The sequence below is a fragment of the Cherax quadricarinatus genome, chromosome 53 (genome assembly GCF_038502225.1).
Source record: "Cherax quadricarinatus isolate ZL_2023a chromosome 53, ASM3850222v1, whole genome shotgun sequence".
NCBI lineage: Eukaryota > Metazoa > Arthropoda > Malacostraca > Decapoda > Parastacidae > Cherax > Cherax quadricarinatus.
In genome coordinates this window covers 11855458-11877636 of record NC_091344.1, presented here as the reverse complement: position 1 = coordinate 11877636, position 22179 = coordinate 11855458, and the positions used below count along the sequence as shown (strand labels likewise).

Below are 22179 nucleotides of genomic sequence, written 5' to 3'. Positions count from 1 at the left end.
TGGTAGATGGATCTATACATGTAATTTCCTAACAAATAGAACACATATAGTAGTAGTAAACAGCAAAGTTTGAGATGGCTACAGCGAAAAGTTCTGTTTCACAAAGCACAGTACTCGCTCCCACCTTGTTCCTCATACTCATATCTGACAGACAGGGATATGACACCCAAATTTGCATGACAGTGTCCTCCACTGAAGACACCGCAAGACTCCAGGCAGACATCAACCAAATCTTTAAATGGGCCGAAGAAAACAAAATGAAATTCAACGATAAGAAATTTCAATTACTCCGATATGGAAAATGTGAAGAAATTAAAACTGCATCAGAGTATAAAACAAATTCCAACCACACAATAGAGCAAAAAACAACTTTAAAAGACCTGAGAGTGATTATGTCAGAAGATCTCACCTTCAAAGACCATAACATTGTATCAATCGCACCTCCTAGAAAAATGACAGGATGGATAACGAGAACCTTCAAAACTAGGGAAGCCAAGCCCATGATGACGCTCTTCAGGTCACTTGTTCTACCTAGGTTGGAATACTGCTGCACACTAACAGCACCTTTCAAGGCAGGTGAAATTGCTGACCTAGAAAATATACAGAAAACCTTTAAGGCACAAACATCTGCGATAAAACACCTCAATTACTGGGAACGCTTGAAGTTCCTCAACCTGTATTCCCTAAAATGCAGGTGGGAGAGATATATGATCATATACACTTGGAAAATCCTAGAGGGATTAGTACCAAATTTGCACACAAAAATCACTCTCCACGAAAGCAAAAGATTCGGCAGCCGATGCAACACCCCCCCTATGAAAAGCAGGGGGTGTCACTAGCATGATAAGAGACAACACAATAAGTGTCAGGGGCCCAAGACTGTTCAACTGCCTCCCAGCATACATAAGGGGGATTACCAATAGACCCCTGGCTGTCTTCAAACTGGCACTGAACAAGCACCTAAAGTCAGTACCTGACCAGCCAGGCTGTGGTTCGTTTATGTGCGGCCAACAGTAACAGCCTGGTTGATCAGGCCCTGATCCACCATGAGGCCTGGTCATGGACCAGGCTGTGGGTATGTTGGCCCCCAGAACCCTCTCTAGGTATGGGGTAATCAGCTGTTGTTCTGGCAGGTATGACCAACAAGTTGCTTGCTCCATAAGGTTAATAGATATAGATATAATGTTTTTGTAACACTTAACATTTTATTTTTCAGCACTCGTACATTAATTATGTTAGCACAGGAATTACTAAAGATCATTCTGTAACATTATAGAAGTGTCTTGTGATGTGCGAAAGCAGGTCATTTTGAGACGACCACATTAAGACTGACAGCTGATTGTAAACGGCAAATATTATTAAACATTGTGATTTATTGTACTGCAATTTTATCATGCAATCTGTGTTAAATGATTACTGGAAATTATTTTTTTTAACTCGCTGGCTGTTTCCCACCAACTAGCCAGAGGCATGTCAAAACTTCAGTTCAGATGCCCCTCCAAACTGCAATATCCCTACCCCTCCTTTGAGTGCATGCACTATACTTTACCACCTCCAAGAGTCGAAGCCCAGCTAACCAGTTTCCTTGAATCCCTTCATCATTGTTTCCTAGCTCACACTCCAACAGGATGTCAAGTCATAAAAAAAACCACTTGCCTCCATTCATTCCTACCTAACACAAAAACACACTTATAGGCAAGCTAAGCTACAGCTTAAGGCCTAGTGATGTGAGAAGGAGCCTCAAAAGGTTTTGCCTTCCTCCCCATACTTTCCTATTACGCTGTACTTATTTCACCTTTTGAATTTTGAGGGCCTCAAATTAAACACAGTTTAGGGTCTCAAATAGTCAAAGTACAACTCTGAGAACCACCCATGTTCTACAGTATTTAAGTTTAAATTAAGTATCTTGACATACATTACTACTGAGAAATACAAGCATAAAAAAAACTGACATTTATTTAAGCTAATCAAATATAGAAAATTTAGAAATGGTGAAGAACTTCAAAAGTGTAGAACACCAGAGATATACTAATAAAATTAAAGAAAATGAAACATTTACCATTCTGCCAAGATAATTCAAACCTCTATCTTTGGGAACAGGATGAATATTACCAATTTCTCAAATCTTCAAGATAAAAACAGAATAAAGGATGCTATCTAATATTCATATAATACCTGGATCGAACATTTTTCCTCGTGCGCACCACAATATCATGCTCCCCACTGACCACAGTCTTTATCACTAGGTCAGCAATACGACTCCAGAGAGCTGACGTATCCACACCTCTTGTCTGAAATGATGAGTATCAGATAGTCAATACTATACTACCAACTATTTTTACTTTCTTAAAATAGTCAAATGTTTAATGTGAGTTCCTCAATGTTGCCCTTATATGATCTATCTGTAATTATCTTTTGTATAAAAGTTCTCCCAGACCCCTTGCTATGTCTGATATGTTAATATTTTACTGCAATCTATATTTTTTTTACCAGTACACCAAAACTCACTAAGCAACTTTACCTAACCTTGCTACGATTAACATACAGCAGACGGTCGATTAAAGTTCCTGAAAACTGGCACGTAATCTAACTTAATGCTAACAAATCTGAAGAACTTTTTGTCACTTTTTTTAAATATCCTTAAACATAAAAAATGATGCAGTATCCTACTTTACATTGTTAAGACTGCCACGAGACATTTGAAGTGTATGGGGAGAGTTAATGTGGGCCTAACGGGTTGAGTTTAGATGTAGCAAGGTTATCTTGCATAGTGTGCATGTTGTAGGCAGCATCAGCTGGTTTTAGTACTGGGAGTCTGTAGGGCCATGGACAGCTACTCCCTATCAAGCCATGTCCAGAAACTGAGGAGATAACTGCTGAATCTGACTGACTCCCAGTAACAATGTAAAACAGCAAATTTCTGTCGTCAAACTCTCTAATACACATATGAATTGTTTGTATAACTTTTATTTTCTATGCTCTGTGCACAAGGGTCTAATAACATTGTGTTTAGTGGAAAAGAACACATTACATGCTTAGGGTGAATCAAAGAAGTCAGCAAAAAAATATGATGGCTCACCTCCCTCACCTAATATTACTGCTGTTTAACATAATATAACAGGACGGTAGCGGGAAGGAGACTAGCTCGTATACCTTCCCTCAGTTTTTTAGCCAAATGAATAGTACTTTGCCTTTTTTTTTTTTTTTTTTTTTTCAACAAGTCGGCCGTCTCCCACCGAGGCAGGGTGACCCAAAAAAGAAAGAAAATCCCCAAAAAGAAAATACTTTCATCATCATTCAACACTTTCACCACACTCGCACATTATCACTGTTTTTGCAGAGGTGCTCAGAATACAACAGTCTAGAAGCATAAACATATAAAGATACACAACATATCCCTCCAAACTGCCAATATCCCAAACCCCTCCTTTAAAGTGCAGGCATTGTACTTCCCATTTCCAGGACTCAAGTCCGACTATATGAAAATAACCGGTTTCCCTGAATCCCTTCACTAAATATTACCCTGCTCACACTCCAACAGATCGTCAGGTCCCAAGTACCATTCGTCTCCATTCACTCCTATCTAACACGCTCACGCACGCTTGCTGGAAGTCCAAGCCCCTTACCCACAAAACCTCCTTTACCCCCTCTCTCCAACCCTTTCGAGGACGACCCCTACCCCGCCTTACCCAGGAATTTGCCTTACCTAGGAATATTTGGGCTAATCTCTACAAAATGTGATTTGATGAATGAAACACTTGTGCAACATATGGGTATCTTCATTATGGAAACATTTCACCAGTCAGTGGCTTCCTTAGTCCAATATGTTTCCACAAAGATACTTAAATGTTGCATAAATATTTCATTAATCAACATGGGTTTCTAAAATGTTTATATAAAATGTGCCTTGCTTTGATAGTAAGGGTACCTAGGCAGAGCCTCAGTAACATGTTTATTGTGCCTTTAATACAACTTTTCTTGCCTAAACATTTATTCACTCTAAAATCAATCACCAACATTTTCAATAACTGTAGAAATACAGCTAGAATGGGTGCAACACTTTTATAGGCACAGAAATGTATAATTACAGTGCAAACATTACAATGTATACTGATGGGTTAGTGTACTAACCTTTAATTAAACAAAATTCTACTCAATTTTAAGAAATAATAAAACTTTGTAAGTTTTTACCAGGTGTTTAATTATATTAACATTCATTCTAATGTTTATTACTCATTATTCCAACATTGCTAAAAGGTAATCAGTTGCCCCTATCTGCAACCATGGAAAGTTGTCTTAATTCAGCAATTGTACCTTTAGATAGCCCCAGAGAGATTTTATAGTCCACTTATGACCCTGACACTGTCCTGCATCAACATTGTGGGTATACGAGGATGACGACTTGTTGACACTGTAGTTGGTCAGGTGCATATATCTATCACTCAAGCTTGTTGATGCATTGTTGTATTGTACTGGAAAAAACAACAAAAAAACAAATAAAGATCAGAAAAAAAAAATTGGCAGGAAAGTTATCATTAAAATCACCCCATCTACATTCAGATAATATTCTACATATACTGAGGACATTACAGAGAGAGAAATCTGCTGTATACTTTATATCACTTTTCTGTATTTTTTAGATTTCATTAATACTTTCTTAAATAAAATTAACTTTCAATATATGTGTTAATCATATTTTTTGATTCATGTATTTTTAAGAGGTAGCTATACCAACTACTGTAACTACACATTTTTTTAACACACCAGCTATCTCCCACTGAGATAAAGTTACCCAAAAAGAAGAATCACTTTCACCATTACTCACTCCATTACCTTCTTGCCAGAGGCACACTAACATTACAGCCTAACATTTTTTAGGTCAGCAAATTTATCAACCTTAAATGGAGCTGTTAGCTCGCAAATATTTTAGAAAAGAGTAGAGCGCATGAAAAGTTTCCTCACTTGAAACTTCTCTTGTTAAATGAAGTGATACAACTGACACATGGTGTAAACAACTGATGCATCAAGATTATAATTTATAACTTGGGAGAAAGTTTACTGGAATTTAAGGAATTCCAGTGAAATTTTTCACAAAAATACATTAGGTACGAATAATTTTTTTCAAGCATATACTTGAATTCATCGAATTAAAAATTTTTCACCTATAGTCATTATCCATTTCTGTCTCTTTTATTTGGCTCAAATTATTATAGAGGCTCAAGTGAACATTAGGAATAAAGAGGCATTTATTTTGTGTGAAAGGTTTCCAGAAAGTCTCTTAGTTTAGCATCAGCATAACAGTGGTGTTTTGATGATGTGGACTGAACAATATGTATGGCAATTATATTTAGTAGGTTTAGGAATTTTAATAAAGGCATAGGGTGTTGCCTAAAATCTGAACTTGTAATTGTTCTAATAGCTGCCTTTTGTTATAATAATAAATGGTTTGAAATGTATGGCTAGGTAAATACCCCTGGCACAAATTCTATAGGTGAGGTATGGTAAATGAGAGAGAAGAGTTAGCAGTACAGACAGAGGAACATAATAGCAAATTTTGCAGAATATACTATAGTTTTTTTTTAGCTGGATACAAGCATTAAATTTAAATTTTTAACCATGAGCAGATCTAGGTACTCTTTTTTTTTTTTTTTTTACTTCATGTTTAGTAATTTTGATGTCTAATTGTGTACTTGGCTTACTCCAAAAGTTTCTTACCTACATGTAGGCATTTCATTAAAGTTCACCATGAACTATAGTGAATAAGAAACAGAATGAAATGAGGCAGTGAACGAACTGTGACCCTGGTGGTGGCAAGTTCAGTGCTTTACTACTGAGCTACGAGGCTTCTAATAGGAAGTCTGGAAACAGAACTTCTGTTCATGTTCCATTACCAACTGTCTGTGATCCTACTGTCTATTCTGCTTTGTTTACTCACTGATACTCATTTGTTACAACTTATATTGAGTTTACAGACTATGTATATGGCTTTGAGGGAAAGTGATAACAGATTTACTGCAAAAGCAATTCGGGGTGTGGGAAGACAATAGGGTCACAGAAGTGCAGTACTCTGAATTGTTGAACCAAGTTCAACAATTCAGACACTTATTCTACATTGGCCAGAGCATCCAGGCCCAGAACCTGTCTGTTTTCACTATTCCCGAGCCACAGGCTGCCTGCGTCAGTTTATTGTCTATGCTCATTCGTCATTCAGTCTGATTTTCCCTGGATTTGTATTGTTTTGTGCAGCTTTATTAACATATTAAGTGACATGCAATTAACGATGACCTCTAAATCAAGTGGCTGTGCCAAGAGGATGTGTGTAGTTCTTGAGCACTAGTCAGAGACTTGAACTAAGAAGGAAGGTAGAATTTGGCATCTCAGTGGCACGAGTATGCGAGGTTTATGGTGCTAAATAAACAGTTTACACTTTGCCTCTCCACCACAACAAGGTAGATAAAATTACTTTAAATTATGTGCCATAAAATTACTAAACAGTACTGTACTGTACATTCAAGTTCATTCTTATTTACACTTTTCTAGTCAGTAAATCTATTAGAAGAGTAATTTTGCAAATAAACTATTCTTTATCTGTAGCAGGAAATCACACTTGCAAAAGAGCCACAATAATAATCCAAACATTTCTTACAACACAAGTGGTAGAGTGCACTGAGCTGGACAATAATACAGTGCAGACATAAATGAACTTAAAACTTGATAAAGCAAAACAAAACTACTTTTGTGTCAGTCAGTCAAGGTTCAAGAGGTGAGACTAAGTTCTATGACCTAAACTTAATTTGTTTTTTTAACACATCGGCTGTTTCCCGCCAAGACAGGGTGACCCAAAAAAAGAAGAAACACTTTAATTATCATTTGCTCAATCAGTCTTGCCAGAGGTGTGCACAATCTTTACTTAAAAAACTCAAATATGTGAAGCAATTACATCATTCACAGTTTTATCTACAAATTATTTTTTTTTTTTAACAAGTCGGCCGTCTCCCACCTAGGCAGGGTGACCCAAAAAGAAAGAAAATCCCCAAAAAGAAAATACTTTCATCATCATTCAACATTTTCACCTCACTCATACATAATCACTGTCTTTGCAGATGCGCTCAGATACGACAGTTTAGAAGTCCCTCCCAACTGTCAAAATCCCAAACCCCTCCTTTAAAGTGCAGGCACTGTACAGTGGTACCCTGATTTTCGGCCATAATTCGTTCCAGAAGGCTGTTCGAGTGCCGTTACCAAACAATTTTGTTCCCATAAGGAATAATGTAAATTAGATTAGTCTTTGCAAAAGCACTTACAAATAAAACACTTACGTAATTGTTCAAGTTGGGAACTGTTCGAAACTTGAGGTACCACTGTACTTCCCATTTCCACGACTCAAGTCCGGCTAACCGGTTTCCGTAAATCCCTTCAGTAAATATTACCCTGCTCACACTCCAACAGCTCGTCAGGTCCCAAAAACCATTCGTCTTCATTCACTCCTATCTAACACTCTCACATATGCTTGCTGGAAGTCCAAGCCCCTCACCCACAAAACCTCCTTTACCCCCTCCCTCCAACCTTTTCAATGAAGACCCCTATCCCTCCTTAAAATTAAATTTAAGCACATCAAAAAACCTTCATACCAGTTAAGCATTTTGACCAAGGAAAGTCTACTCACCTGATGCAAATCTTACAAGTCCATCTTGATAAAGGTATATTCTAAGCGGATGAAAGGATGTTACTAGCACATAAATACGTATGTCAAATTTGGTGTCGTTGATGAGGTATGGGCGGCTGATATATCTCTGAACCACTACAGGTGAATCAGTAGGTACTTGTGACCATTTATGGACAACCTGTAAGATAAATTTATATGTAAATATCCATTACAAAATAAGTGAAACAGTAACCTTTAAATTTTAATATGGGCATGACAAATAAAATATACAGTCTTCCCTTCAAATTCAGAGTATTCGTTATTTGTGAATTTTAATTATTTATAATCTTTACTGATGGGTAATAAGCAGTTATTCAAGACGTCTAGTTTCAACAGACCTCTAGAAACATACAACCAGTGCCTCTTGAGAGACGTATTTGTACATGTGGGCAACTGGGTAAGATGTATACAGTATAAATAAAAGACATAAATCATAGCAATTTTAAATGTAGAGCAACATTATGCAATATATGTTGGGAGAACATCTTGGCTCCTGTACATAAATTTTATATCAAAATGAAATAGTGTTCAGTTTGTAATATTTTGGAAGTCATAAATTTAGGATGCACATGTGTAAGAGCAGAAAATTCTTACATCATTCTAGATAGCAGTGACAATCATCGAAGTATTGATACAGTAGGGCCCTGCTTTACGGCGTTTTGCCTTATGGGGCTCCGCTAATACAGCGATTTAAAATTATGACAAAACTTGCTATACAGCGAGAAGTCTTTCAAATATGGCGTGCCCCACCCAGTTTATTTACATCCTCCGTGAGAACATCTCTATTATGTCTGGAAATTTTCCAAAATTTCAAGTGTTTTAAAGTCATTGCATATTTTAAATATACAGTACATGTGATAATTATACTTATGTGTACCTGTCACTGAAGTTCCTTTTCTCCTCTGCAAGCCATGCGTGTTGTAAGAGTCAACTAAAATCCCGGGAGCAAGGGGCTAATAACCCCTTCTCCTGTATATATTACTAAATGTAAAAGGAGAAACTTCCATTTGGGGGGGGGGACCCCGCCTCGGTGGCATACGGTCGGTGCGTTGAAAGAAGAAGAAAGTGTACTTGTACCTAAATATACTTACACACTGTGCTGGCATGCAGATACACAATAAAATCACTGTCTCTCTACTCTTCATGCCATATAATCTCTTGGGTGCATTAAATGTTGTATATTACGTTAATACAGACATTTCCATTAATCCATCTATGATATTTTTTCAAAATTATATAATAAACACGCTATGTAACATATAAACATGATACATACACCCACAGTATAAAAACTGACATAAATATTAGATTTGTTTACCAAGCGGTTTGTACGAGTGTCAGAAGAATTACGTTTTCGCTAGCCAAACACAAGTTACTTTACTGTAGGAAAATATTCCTTTCATATGCCTTCACTTTATCTATAGCTATTTATGACCCTTGTGGGTTTAGTGCTTCTTTCTTATTATAATAACAACAACTTGTAATAATAATTTGTAATAATAATAAACTTGTAATAATAATAATAATTTGTCAGAGCATCATTCCTTCTAAAAATTACACAAGAATGAAAGTGTTGGTCTTTATTTATTCTATTGTACCACTGTGGAGACAACTTGTACACAATGTAAGGTGTTTGTATGAACGAGTATCAACCATAACCAGACGGTGTATTTATACAAGTACTCTACGGCTCTGTCATCTTACTCATTCTCTCCTCTCGTTTATTCGTTTTTATCTCGCTTACACACCTCTCACCCTACATTAAGACTACAAATATTTTAAAGTAAGTAATGAGTGTACTGTACAGTGGAACCTCAAATATCGAACTTTCTTCTGTCCAGAAGGCTGTTTGAGTGCCTTTACCGAAAGTGAACTCTGTCACCTTGCCTGATGGTTATCCTCTACCTCGCATTGACGACCTTATTGACCGTGTGTCAGGAGCCCAGTTTGTCAGCCGTTTAGATCTCTTACGAGGCTCAAGAAATATCTGCTTTTACTGTTCAAGATGGATTGTTTAACTACCTCGTCACCCCCTTCGGCCTATGTAACGCGGCTTCTTCATTCCAACGTATAATGAACGAGTTGACCCACAACTTAGGAGTAGAAGCCTACCTTGACGACTTAGTGGTGTACAGTGACGAGTGGGAACAGCACTTGACGCGTCTCAGAGCATTGTTTGAGAGACTGGCGCACTACAACTTCACTGTTAACTTAGCTAAATGTAGTTTTGGTCAAGCCAAGATTACCTATCTAGGCTTTTGTATCGGCCAAGGTGAGGTTGCTCCTATTGAGGCTAAGGTTCGTGCAATTTCTGAATTTCCAGTGCCACAGGATAGGAAGGGAGTACAGAGATTCCTGGGTATGGCAGGATATTATCACAGGTTCTGTCCAAACTTTTCTCAGATTACAGCTCCTCTCACTGAGCTTACTAGTAGCAAAGTTCAGTTCACCTGGACTAGAGATTGTTCAGACTCGTTCAAAAGGTTGAAACGTTTGCTCTCCTCTGCTCCTGTGTTGAAAAGTCCTAATTTTAATCTTCCCTTCTTTTTACATATAGATGCGAGTGGTTATGCAGTGGGCGCTGTGCTGCTCCAACAGTCAACATCCACTGATATTCTCCATCCTATATGTTACTATTCATCTAAGCTTGAACGACACCAGAAAAATTATGCCACTATTGAGAAAGAGGCTCTAGCTCTTGTGGTGTCCTTGGAACATTTTGACGTGTATTTGGGCACTTCCCCATTTAAAATTAACGTTTTTTCAGACCACAATCCACTCACTTATATTAACACTATGAAAAGTAAAAATGCTAGGATCATGAGGTGGGCCCTCAGAATCCAACCTTATTCTATTAGTATAAAACACAAGTGGTCATTGTAATGTAATTGCTGACGCTCTGTCACGTCCTTAATAATTATCAGTTACATTAAAATTTACGTAATTTTATGCCCAAATACCTTTTGTTACTTGCTATGTCAAATTCAGTACAGTAACTTAATCCCTCCAGCCCATATTAACTATGTATACTCATGTCTAATTATTATATTTATATATTCACAGTAGTGATGTGTATGAGGAGGAGACATAAGCTGAGTGATGAGTGGGTAGTGTGGTGTGGGCGATGTACTGCGTGACGCAACACTGTCCTGCCGCAGACCCCCCCCTCACTACACACCTTAAGCTGTTTCATACTCAGATGTCCATACTGCATAGCATTCCACAACCACTACTTAAGAGTGGAATGCAGTCTCCACTACTATGATCGAGCCTCATCGTGCCCTACTTGTATACGCTATCCTGTCTCTACACTGATGTACATAACCACGAGTATGCGGAGATACGATACTGTGTACTGCCCTAGTACTAGGGGCATATCTTAGTGTACAAACGCTGTGAAATTGTAGAGGTGCTTGGCGCAAGAGAGACTCTGATTAATGTTTATATTAAATTGTATTGATATGAGTAATCGGTAATAATGTGAAAGACATTAATGCAACTCCTAGTGCGACCGTTTGTCGTGTTGGGGGGGTGTTGCAACCCCTGAATGGGTTGCAATGTATATGATGTATATTATGATTATGAATATAATGTATATATATAATTATCACCTTTTCATATAATTTTATATTGCTTATATTTGCGATAATGGCTAAATCGTAAATATATTGCTTTATATTATTATTATTTGACTTGGCTAACTTTTGTGAGGTAGGATGTAACATTATATGCTCCGTTCAAGTCTTGATTGTCTAACTACTGTAATTATCGCTTGTGGCTCGTTAGACTGCCGGCTTCTCGTTGTTGCTGGGGTGTCCTCACCTCGCCTGAAGTATTCAGTATGGTCTAGACTCTCTTGGTGGTTGGACAGATGGTCTGTCTCATTATTCTTGTTAGTTCTGTAGAACTCTGCTCACAGAACATTGTATAGACTTGGTGATTTTCGACGTTGTACTGAGGTTGTGTGTCACATAGACACTCTGAGCAACTCAGGTCCTGAGCTGTAGCTTCTCACTTAACTTGTACTGGTATCTGTGTATTATCACAGTCGGGGATTTTCTTATGCTGAACTTAGATTCAGTAGTATGGGAGTTTTGTGACTTGTGGAGGATCTGCAGATGGTCCCTACTTAGTGACTTGTGGAGGATCTGCAGATGGTCCCTACTTAGTGTCGTTATATTATCTCCTTGTTCCTGATTCTGTGTCACAGTTGCTTGCTATATTGCTATTGGGTTTAGCATTCTTTTTATTGTTCAAGCAGACTGTTCTGGTTGCCAGTCGGTCAAGAAGTTAGTTTATGTGAGGACTTTGTCAGTCACTTGTTTAAGTCTAGTCGAGTCTTGAGACATAACGAACTACTTAGAGCACTTACACACATACACAAACTTGCACATATTTGTAATATCTTATTAAATGTTAATGTACCAGATGGTACTTAAGAATTATAAATGTGATATGTGCTTTCAGCACAATAATATTGTACTTGAGAGAAGTGATATTATTTTGATTACTGTGATTAATTTAATTTAATTTAATTTGATAATATACCTCTAGACTTAATAAATTTATTAAATTTTAATTTCTCTAGTTAGTAGCCTACCAGTTGTAATCCTGAAGCACTACTGAATCATACTGAATTCTAATGGATAATTGGACAAGGATACTGACTACTTGTTGCGAAAACCCAGTAACAGGCTGGATGCTAGAAGGGCAGTCCTTTCTAGTATTCACTGGAGATTTCTAAGCTTTTAGAATCGCACTTTTTGTAACAATTCCCATGAGGAATAATGTAAATTAGGTTAGTCCATTTCAGACCCTCAAAAATACACTTATAAAAGCACTTACAAAAATACACTTACATAATTGGTTGTGTTGGGAACAGTTCGATTTTTGAGGTTCCACTGTATATACATTTTATCACTCTAGGGCACTTTAAGTGTCGTAGTATACTATGTGTGGGTGGGGTGGCCTGGAGGGCTACTACACCTGACTTCCTACAGTAAATACTACTCACCTTTTGCCCCACATTAAGACTACAAATATTTTGAGGTAAATAATGAGTGTACTTTTATTATTTTTTAATGCCTAGTTCTATTGCTAACTTAATATATCTCAATGTAAACTTGTTATCTGGCATTCATACGCATTTATAAGTGAAAAACCAATGGTGTTCTGCTTTCCAGTGATGTCTGCTTTGCGGGAGTAGCCTGGAACCTAACCTGCCGTACAAGTAGGGCCCTACTGTATATACCGTACAATCTATACCACATTATGTTCTTATGAAAAAGTAAAAAACATAAGTGAAATATTTATTTTTTTATCACATCATTCTCCCACCGAGGCAGGGTGACAAAAAAAAAAAAAAAAAAATCATCATTTACATTATCATTGTCTTGCCAGAGATGTATTGATATGACAGTTCAGATATCCCTCAAAACAGCATAAATTCATATTTTTTTTTTCCAACTTGTCATCTGTCTCCCGCCAAGATAGGGTGACCCAAAAAAGAAATAATAACCGTCATTCACACTTAATCACTGTCTTTGCAGAGGCACTTAGATAGGACAGTTTAGATGTCACTCCAAACAGCAAATATCCCTCCTTTAAAGTGCAAGCACTGTACTTCCCACCTCCAAGACTCAAGTCCAGCTAACCAGTTTTCCTGAATCCCTTCACAAAATATTACCCTGCTCACACTCCAACAGCTCGCCAGGTCCCAAAAACCATTTGTTTCCATTCACTCCCATCTAACACGCACACACATACACGCATATATTCATGTCAGACTGAGAAGACTGCCTATAACTGCCACCCTCCACAATTTTACTTGTTAAAATTATGCATAAGAGGCTGACAATACAGTATAGTTAACAGAGTGAGGGAGAGCTCATAAACTACCAACAATGCAAGGTGACGAGTGACGCACCTACAAAACAGAATTTTTCATGGGTGACCCCTTCTAAATAGGTAGTGAACAAGGAATCTTCACTGTACACAGTGTACAAAATATTAGGGTTTCAGGAATTAAATAAAATTGTGAATGAAATGACCATACTGTATTAGTACATCAATTATATTCAAGTTAAATAAAAAAAAAAATTTTTCTATTGCAGCTCAGAAGGTCATCTGAATTGTGAGAAATTGAGAAAGAATTCTCTACTACAAGTGTCTTTAGTCCCTCTAGAAAAACAGTTGAAGAATCAGTAGGAAAGGGCCAGTGTTAAAAAATCTGCATGAAACATTGTCCTTATTACTGTGATGCTTGTGATACCATTCATGGAAAACTTTTTTTAGAACAGATCACTATTATCAATTAACACACTACCAATATTTTTCTACGTTATACATCTCCATTACAGTCATTAGCATACAGAAAGAAAAAGTGCCACCTCACTACGGTTATGGTGACTCCCAATTTATAAGGTCTGCTGATTATCTCCGGTATCTCCTCAATACTAACCTGTATACCTGCACCTCTAGCTGATGCTGGGGGTTTAACAATCCATTTTTTCTTAACACCTTCCTTTTCAAATGCTGCTTTGAAGGCTTTCATGTCCCCCGGAAGAACAAATGTCTTTGGAATAAAACCAAATCTGAAGTGAAAAATATCATTAAATGCCAAATTATCAAAATTAAGTATTGGAGAGAGAGAAAATATAGAGAACTATCTTTTGCAACTAAATACATTCATAATGCTAGAAATATACAAGGATATGTAAAATATGAAAATTGTATATTCAAATATTATTATTGATGTCACTAACAAAGGCTTTAGCTATAAAACCACTATATAGTTGTCAACCAAAATTATATATTTTTTTTAACACATCGGCCGTTTCCCACCAAGGCAGGGTGACCCATAAAGAAAGAAAAACTCCAAAAGAAAATCTTTCATCATCATTCAACACTTTTGCCATTACTCTTACATAATCACTGTCTTTGCAGAGGTGCTCAGATACGAATATTAAACAATGTTAGTTAGCTGCAGGGTGATTGCTTCAAAATAGGGTGTCTTTGGTATACATAACAATTCTGTAGTGCATACTTACATACAAGGTACTTGCATACCTTTGGGAACTAAACTTAGCCTCCAGTAAAGAACAGAAGTTTAAATGCCCATGATCCGGTACTATACTAAACCCATTCTCACTCCCCATGTGATACAAGTGCAGATTTGAATGTTGCCTGGGCTTGGCCAAACACTGCGCTATCAAACACTGAGGTTAACGCTTTGAGTGTAACAACTCCTGCTTGCAAACTTACTCCCAGGGTATTTATAAAAAAAAAACTTATGAAATGATAGATAATCTATTTCTGAAGGTAATGAAACCAAAAGCATGAAACTTTATCAAAAACTTAAGGAATTATGTTCTTACGAAGTTAGCGGTCTTGGCGACAGTTACGCATCAGCGATTTTGCCCGCTTTGAGCGCTATTTTGGGCCAACCCCATTGTTCCAGTCGACCAAATTCATAGCTAATTAGTTAGAACTCCTTTTATTTTATCGGTTGAGCACAAGAAACTGCCCATTTACCTATTTTAACTACCCAATAAATGATCAGTAGTTACTAATTTGGGCAATTTCACACAAAATTCAAGAAAGGCCAATTTCAAAATAAGGTCCATAATAAACAATGTAGATAATCCTGGCACTAAAATAACATTTTCTCCATTCATTAGTTACATCTCCAGGCCCCTTTTCATTTTGAATTATTATTCACACAAAAAATAGAAGATTTACTGTTATTCGGACTACTGCATAATGGTAATAATTGTATTAATAATGTCAGCGCATTCATGAGTGTATATTAGACCGGCCAGTTGACATACTGGACACATGACATGATTTGTTTACTCTTGAACATTGGCAAAAATCGAACATTTCTGCTACTCTGAACTCAATATTCAAGCTACTTTTATTATGTAAACCACCAAAAACACGGTTCCAGCTTTTTCTTATTATGCACTCTGCACTGCACAATTTTTTTTATACTGTGCACACTGACTGTGTAGGCCCATTCTCTCATATGTAGGCCTGCCAGCTTTCTCCTGCAAGACTGGAAGCTGCTAAAATTTTGGTGTAGTATTATGGGACCGACACTGGCTTCAAAGCCATAACTAAGCAAGTCTTTTTCCAATTGCAGGAAAATTTAAAAGTTGACACTGGTAATAGCATTAGAAAATGAACTGTGTAAAATAAGAATAGTTCCAGCCATTACCATATATTGTATTACAGAAGTTCAACACACTGGCTGTCTCCTACCGAGGCAGGGTCACCCAAAAAAGAAACACTTTCACCATTATTCACACATAATCACTGTCTTTGAAAATACGAGTAAAAAATATTCACGGATTATTCAAGATTCCAGAGAAATCTAAGTGAAATGAACTAGCCATCAACTTACTCCTCTTTCCCAAATTTTATTTGAAGCCGCACAAAGTTCTTCCACAGTTTATCCTTTCGACCAATTTGGAAAGTACCAGGGAAGTGGTTTATCTTCTGAAACTCCCGCACAGCCTTAAAACAGGGCGACTTCATATGCTTGCCCCAAGTACCACACCACTGCAAGGTTTCTAACCAAAAGAGGAAAAAGAATAAAGCCTTTTAATCTAAAATTTCAATGAACATTAAGATATATTCTGATATTTCTCATGACACTAAAATAACAGAATACTAAATATAAAAATTAATATATACGTATAAAAATTAATGGCAAATAAAGTTCAACACCCAAAATAAATTGGTTTACTAACTCTTTGTTATCCTGAATCCAGAATTCGATACAGTTTTTCTAACAATGAGTGGAGTTATGTTCGTAAATCTCCATTTAAGTAGTCTACCAATAACTAGGGGAAACTCGACCGTTTTTTCATTGTACTGGCAGAAGTTGATTGAAGGCGGTACGTGCGAAAACAGACTAGGGCTCAAGGACGGGAGGGGTGAAGGCGCAGGAGTCTCAGTATACAGCAATGAACCTGCAGTATGAAAACATAATGAAACTAAAGTTAACGAAAAATAATCCCTTCAGAATTATGTTTAGACCAAATCAATTTCATTTAATGGCAGTGAACAAAGTTTCCTATTTTTGGTGCCTTTTTCTTTAGAAAAAGATTACCTACCATTTTAAAAGATATTTTTTTCTTCAGAAATGCAGGCAGAGAAGGGCCTTTCAATTAAGGGGCTGCCAACAGCTTAACTCTTTCACTGTCGACACCTCCAAAATTGAAAGCCCTTTTTTGTGTTGACATTTTTTAAATAAACTAGCCTTCTAATAATTCCAAAAATGTAAAATTTCATGTAGAATACTTACAGGGAAGGAAGGAGGGGTCATCCTCAAAAAGGTTGGAGGGAGGGGGTAAATGAAGTTTTGTGGGCAATGGGCTTGGACTTCCAGCAAGCGTGCATGAGCTTGTTCGATAGGAGTGAATGGAGACAAATGGATTTTGGGACCTGACGAGCTTTTGGAGTGTGAGCAGGGTAATATTTTGTGAAGGGATTCAGGGAAACCAGTTAGTTGGACTTGAGCCCTGGAAATGTGAAGTACAATGCCTGCATTTTAAAGGAGGGGTTTGGGACTTGGCAGTTTTGGGGGGACATCTGAACTGTCGTATCTGAGTGCCTCTGCAATGACAGTGATTATGTATGAGTGATGGTGAAAGTGTTAAATGATGATGAAAGTTTTTCTTTCTTTTGGGGATTTTCTTTCTCTTTGGGTCACCCTGCCTCAGTGGGAAATGGCAGACATGGCAAAAAAAAAGTTATGGAATTTCACAGGGGTGAATTGAATTAGGAGGTTGGGGAGCATACTATGCAACAGTGATTTCACCCAGTGAAGCCTATTTTAGGCCAATTCTGCAGTCAAACCAGCCCAATTCCCAACTATTTCACTAGTGTATCATCTATACTATCCATTTATTTCAAGAAACTGCATTCCCACATTAGAACTATCCTATAAAATGCCCAGAAGCCAGTAAATTGGCCAATTTTACATTATTTTCAAGAAATTACAATTTAAAAAGAGCCTAAAAAAATGATGTAGGCATTCTAATCATTAAAGCAATCTTTCCAGTTCATTAATCACATTCCCAGGAGTCTCCTATATAACACTTGCCCTCCATTTTGAATCGACCATAACACAATAATTCAATGTTTCCCCTATTTCTCTGCCAATAAACCATAAACAAGAATGGTTGCTCGTGATTTAGGCTGTCCAGGAGGGAAGGTAGTCTTACCGTTTCTGAGGAAAATTGCCCAAAATAGAAGATTTCTGACATTTCAGGCCACTTCCAGTCTGAAACCAACCAGTATCTTCCCTATTTTCCCTAGTATGTCTTCCAGTCTATCCAATGATACCAAGAAACAGCCAACAAAAACCACAAAATTTATCCAGGAAAAAATCATAAGTCACTATTTTAACCCAAACACAAGGTCAAAAGTTAGCTGTACCTATCATTCACTGTGTGGGGCAGGATTTTTTTTTTTTTTTATAATGGACATGCCTACTATACAAACTTATTTTCTTATGTACTAATGTTGGTAGAATTACCAACAACACATTAAGCAATAGGACAAGTGCAACTAATGCAACATTTTACTGTGGCAACGTGCCACTCTCCAGGAGCTTCGTCAAGCTGTTATGTAATGGCTCAACAAAGCTCCTGGAGAACGAAACGTTGCCACAATAAAATGTCATATTAGTTGCACCTATGTCCTTGTACTTAGCTATTTTCTTATGTCTAGGCCACAATTTGCTGCTCAGTAAATTTGATATACACGCAGATCTACATAAACAAAACTGGCCCAAATCTTGTAGATCTATGTGACTGACAGTGAAAGGGTTATAGGTTAACAGACAACAATCTAACTAACCAAACCTAGCCCTAAGCTAACCTAAACACAACTCGAGAAATTTGCTGAGAACCATATATGAAAAACACAACTTGCAGGGACAGCTTGAGAACAATTTGCTTACTAGTGTCTTTCTAAACAAATATTAAAATTAAATAATTTATAAATACAATCTACATCAAATATGATTATCACAAAAATATACATACATTATTACAGTGCAATTACAAAAACATCCCAAACCCATGATCACCAAAAGACAAAAATATACAGTACTGTAAATTTAAATACACAAAATCTGACATCTCACACAAGTATCTTTGATGTCCTATATGTTTGACTCGACCTAAATAGAAACTCCATGCAAATAAAAGGCCCAAAAATATGGAATACACTACCAGAAAAATCTAAAAGATCCTTATCTGCCAACCATTTCTAATGCCCTTTCACTCTTCCTCACATGGATCCAAGTCTTAAGCATAGCAATTTCAATTACAGTATGCTGTGATTAGTAAATTTTGGCCTAAACACAAGAGATTGGGTCTGTGCACTGGGTGTGCACGGTATAAAAAAAAATCCTGCCCCATGCAGTGCATAAAGAGAATAGCTACCCTCTGACCTTGTGCTAGCTTAAAACAGCAATTCTAAGGTATGCTTTAGAGAGGTTTCATGGCTGTATTGGCTGTATCTTGGTACATTATCAATTGATAAAATGATTTTAGTTGGTTTCAGATCGGAAGCTGCACAAAATAAGTCACAGAATTGCAAAAATATTCCATCTTTGGCAATTTTCCTGAGGTAGTGTAGAGGTTTTTACTAGGTCTGTTTCAGTTACTGGGGTGAATTACACCATGACTAATCATTCTTAGTTATATATATATAAAAAAAAAAAAATTGGTGATAATGATAAGATTCTAAGTGGAGGGTAGATGTCATATAGGAGAAGCCAGGAGGGCAAATGTTATATAGAAGCCTGGAGAGCAAATGTTATATAGAAGTCTGGAGGGTAAATGTTATATAGAAGCCTGGAGAGCAAATGTTATATAGGAGAAGCCTGGAGGACAAATGATATATAGAAGAAGCCTGAAGGGCAAATGTTATATAGGAGAAGCCTGGAGGACAAATGTTATATAGAAGCCTCGAGGGAAAATGTCATACAGGAGAAGCCTCAGTGGGCAAAATTGCCATGTCAACTGTGCCCAGAATGCCAAATTTGCATTTGCATAATTCCCTAAATTTTCCATCAAATTTAACATTTTTTGGAGTCATTACCTTAAGAGAAATACTATACTATTTTAGAAGAAAAAATTACATATTTGTTTTTTAAAAACAGCAACAGTGAAAGGATTTAAAAATTCCTGAATCTTATGTAGATTTACATACATCAAACACAGATGTTAAATACAGTATAGTACATAAAATGTTGTTCTAACTGATTTATGAAACACTAGAAATTTTGATTATTCAGTGCGTTAAACTTTCTATTAGAAACATAATCAAATTTATACTATCAATACCAATGTGCTGATATTTTTTTTCCAACACATCTGCCATCAAAGCTGGGTGACCCTCCCCCCCCCCCCAAAAAAAAAAAAAAAAAAAAACTTTCACCATCATTCACACAATCACGAGCATTTTTTTTTCTCCAACAAGTCAGCCCTCTCCCACCGAGGCAGGGTGACCCAAAAAGAAAGAAAATCCCCAAAAAGAAAAATACATGTACTTTCATCATTCAACATTTTCACCTCACTCATACATAATCACTGTTTTTGCAGAGGCACCTAGATACAACAGTTTAGAGGCATATAGTATAAAGAAATATAATATATCCCTCCAAACTGCCAATATCCCAAAACCTTCCTTTAACCCTTTGACTGTTTCGGTCGTATATATATGTCTTACGCGCCAATGTTTCCGACGTATTAATACGCGTAAATTCTAGCGGCTTCAAATCAAGCAGGAGAAAGCTGGTAGGCCCACATGTGAGAGAATGGGTCTATATGGTCAGTGTGCACCATATAAAAAAAATCCTGCAACATGCAGCGCATAATGAGAACAAAAAAACTCCGACAGTTTTTTTTGGATTAAAACGCCGACTTCGAGGTGTATTTTTGTATAGTATTTATCACTGTATCCTTGTTTTCATGGTCTCGCATGATAAAATGGAAAACGTATTACAGAAACAGAAATGATGTTGATTAGTTTCACGATGAAAACGACCTTGAAATTGAGCGGAAATGTTCAATTTTTACCAATGTTCAAGAGTAAGCAAATCACACCAGACATCAACTGGGGAGTCTAATATTCTTTCACTAGTGCACTCATATTATTTATACCATTTTTACAATAATGCAGTAGTCTGCATAACAGTAAATGTTTTATTTTTTGTATGAAAAAATCAAGAGAGAAAGGAATAGTAATAAAAGAGGGGCCTAGAGACATGACTAATGAACAGAGGATATGTTATTTTAGTGCCAAGAATGTCTACATTGTTTATTCTGGACCTTATTTTGAAATTGGCCAAATTGCCAATTTCTGACCACTTTATTGGGTAGTTCAAATTGGTAAATGGGCGGTTTCTTGTACGCAACTGATAGAAAAAATGGAGTTCTAAAGAAATAGCTGAGTTTGGTCAACTGGAACAACGGAATTGGCCAAAAATAGGGCTCAAAGTTGGCGATCGTCGATGCATATATGTAGCCAAGACCGCTAACTTCGTGGGAGCGTAACTCCGCGAGTTTTTGACCAAATTTCGTACTTTTGGTGTCATTACCATCGGGAAAAGATTCTCTATCATTTCATGAGAAAAAATAATTTTTTCCCCAAAAATTTATCGACATAGAATGACAGTTTCAGAAAGGGGCCTGTGACAGTCAAAGGGTTAAAGTGAAGGCATTGTACTTCCCATTTCCAGTACAGGTACCATCCGACTTATGACCGAGTTCGGTTACGAGAAACCAGTCGTAAGTCGAAATGGACATAAGTCGAACCTTACTACTGAATATCAACATCACATTTTTGTAATGACTTTATTTTATTGTTTTATTTTGGTATTTCATTTTTTACTTTGCTTTTTATGCAGTTAGTACTGTATTCTATACTGCAAGGTTTAAGATAAACACTGTATACAACACAAACAGTTGTTTATTTCCCAGAAATTTGGCATAGAAAACATGGTCGTACGTCGAATGGTCGTATGTCGAGCAGGTCGTAAGTCGGATGGTAGGTGTACTCAAGTCCGGCTATATAAAAATAACCGGTTTCCCTGAACGATTCTAGACTCGCAAAAATGCATTACTATATACACAATGCCCACAGTATCTGCATTTACATAATAAAGCAATAATGTATCAACAGGACAAAAGAAAAAAAAATAGTGCAATTCATTACAAACAAAAACCAAGATCAAATAATTTAAACTAGACACTAAATTCATGTGAAGTTTTTATTCACTTTCATTCCCATCTTTTAACCTACCATCTTCATTGGCTGCAACTCCATGTTCATTAATACAAATAGTGTTGAGAATCTCACTTGCAACAGAATGCAGGGAAGATGTTGATCCAACTGTGACACAGCTTATCACACTCTGATCATCTGAAATAATATTGTATTTTTTAATTATA

At 36.9% G+C, this 22179-nt stretch overlaps 1 protein-coding gene across 2 annotated transcripts in view; it reads right to left on the bottom strand.

The window, feature by feature from the left end:
- LOC128692398 (tubulin polyglutamylase ttll-4) overlaps positions 1 to 22179 on the bottom strand; it is a 70569-nt gene that overhangs the window by 25870 nt on the left and 22520 nt on the right. For both annotated transcript variants that reach the window (XM_053781557.2, XM_053781558.2), the window contains exons 3-9: positions 22031 to 22150; positions 16459 to 16680; positions 16110 to 16278; positions 14166 to 14298; positions 7667 to 7844; positions 4315 to 4472; positions 2176 to 2291 (exon numbers count right to left, since the gene is read on the bottom strand). In XM_053781557.2, coding sequence (XP_053637532.1) covers positions 2176 to 2291; positions 4315 to 4472; positions 7667 to 7844; positions 14166 to 14298; positions 16110 to 16278; positions 16459 to 16680; positions 22031 to 22150 — 1096 coding nt within the window. The remainder of the gene's footprint in view (positions 1 to 2175; positions 2292 to 4314; positions 4473 to 7666; positions 7845 to 14165; positions 14299 to 16109; positions 16279 to 16458; positions 16681 to 22030; positions 22151 to 22179) is intronic.